This window comes from Cucumis sativus, chromosome 3 (assembly GCF_000004075.3).
Source record: "Cucumis sativus cultivar 9930 chromosome 3, Cucumber_9930_V3, whole genome shotgun sequence".
Taxonomy (NCBI): domain Eukaryota; kingdom Viridiplantae; phylum Streptophyta; class Magnoliopsida; order Cucurbitales; family Cucurbitaceae; genus Cucumis; species Cucumis sativus.
In genome coordinates this window covers 18,770,812-18,771,873 of record NC_026657.2, presented here as the reverse complement: position 1 = coordinate 18,771,873, position 1,062 = coordinate 18,770,812, and the positions used below count along the sequence as shown (strand labels likewise).

Sequence of the window (1,062 nt, the reverse complement as noted above, 5' to 3'; positions counted from 1 at the left end):
TTACATTTTAAAATTTATAAAAAGGATGCACGTAGAATAAACAAATTAATTCATTTAAAAAGTTGACATTTTAATCACCCACGCCCTACAATTATTAACCTCAAAGTCCAAAAATCTACAATGTGAAATGAGAGAGAAAGAGAGCTTAATATTAAACTATTCCATATTGTTCCCACCACTCTTATAATATATATATATATAGAAACTCCAAAGAGATCGAGAAACACAAAGAGCGAAAGAAAAAGATGGGAAATGCAATAGGGAGAGGATCAAGAAGAAAAAAGAGAACAACAAAAGTCATGAAAATCAATGGAGAAACCATCAAAATAACACTTCCAACCACAGCATACGAAGTCACAAGCCATTATCCAAGTCACCTTCTTTATGAATCCAAATCCCTCAAACTGTTTGGCCTCCGAGCAAAGCCTTTGGACCCTCACTGTCACCTCGAACCTAAAACCCTTTACTTCCTCCTCCAATTGCCAACACTCCCTCGCGACCATTGTTCGCTTCGTCGCACTTGTTCCGACCTTCATAATTTGTCTGCATCTGACCGCCTTGAGTGCCTTTTGCTCTCTCGTCGTTCGCTTTCCGACCTCCAAACTCTTCGATTCGATCCTCAGAGGTCATCAACCGACGATGGTGCTGCTAAGCCTGTGCAGGTCAAATTTCAATTGCCGAGGGCAGAATTCGAGAGATTGATGAAGGAGTGTAAGAACAAGGTGGAGGTCACAAAGAGGATTGTTGATTATTGTGCAAGAAGTAGAGATAATGTCTATGGCAACCAAGATGATGAGTTATTTTGGAAGATGGGTGGAGCATATAGCGGTAAAGCGTGCTAGGTGCATTTTTAGCTGTTTTATTTGAATGCTTCAATTTGATGATGAGATTGTTATAATTTTCTACATTTTACTAATTTGTAATTTGTAATTTTTTTGATTCTGTGGTTAAATCTTTGAACAATTTTCTTATTTTACTTGGCTAGTATTTTTTAGACACCAACTCATTGCTTTTGATATGAATGTAATGTTGGTGTTTGGGGCTAGAGGAAAGAGGTTCGTT

General features: G+C 37.8%; 1 protein-coding gene across 1 annotated transcript; it reads left to right on the top strand.

The window, feature by feature from the left end:
- The first annotated feature begins 299 nt into the window (after nucleotides 1-299).
- On the top strand, nucleotides 300-842 carry LOC101208832 (uncharacterized protein At1g66480). Its single transcript, XM_004151501.1, has one exon. It carries the CDS (start codon nucleotides 300-302, stop codon nucleotides 840-842), a length of 543 nt encoding a protein of 180 aa, XP_004151549.1.
- Nucleotides 843-1,062: the final 220 nt, after the last annotated feature.

Bases quoted from the DNA above. Each gene is read 5' to 3' on its own strand.
- LOC101208832 (XM_004151501.1), top strand. From the start codon at position 300: ATGAAAATCAATGGAGAAACCATCAAAATAACACTTCCAACCACAGCA.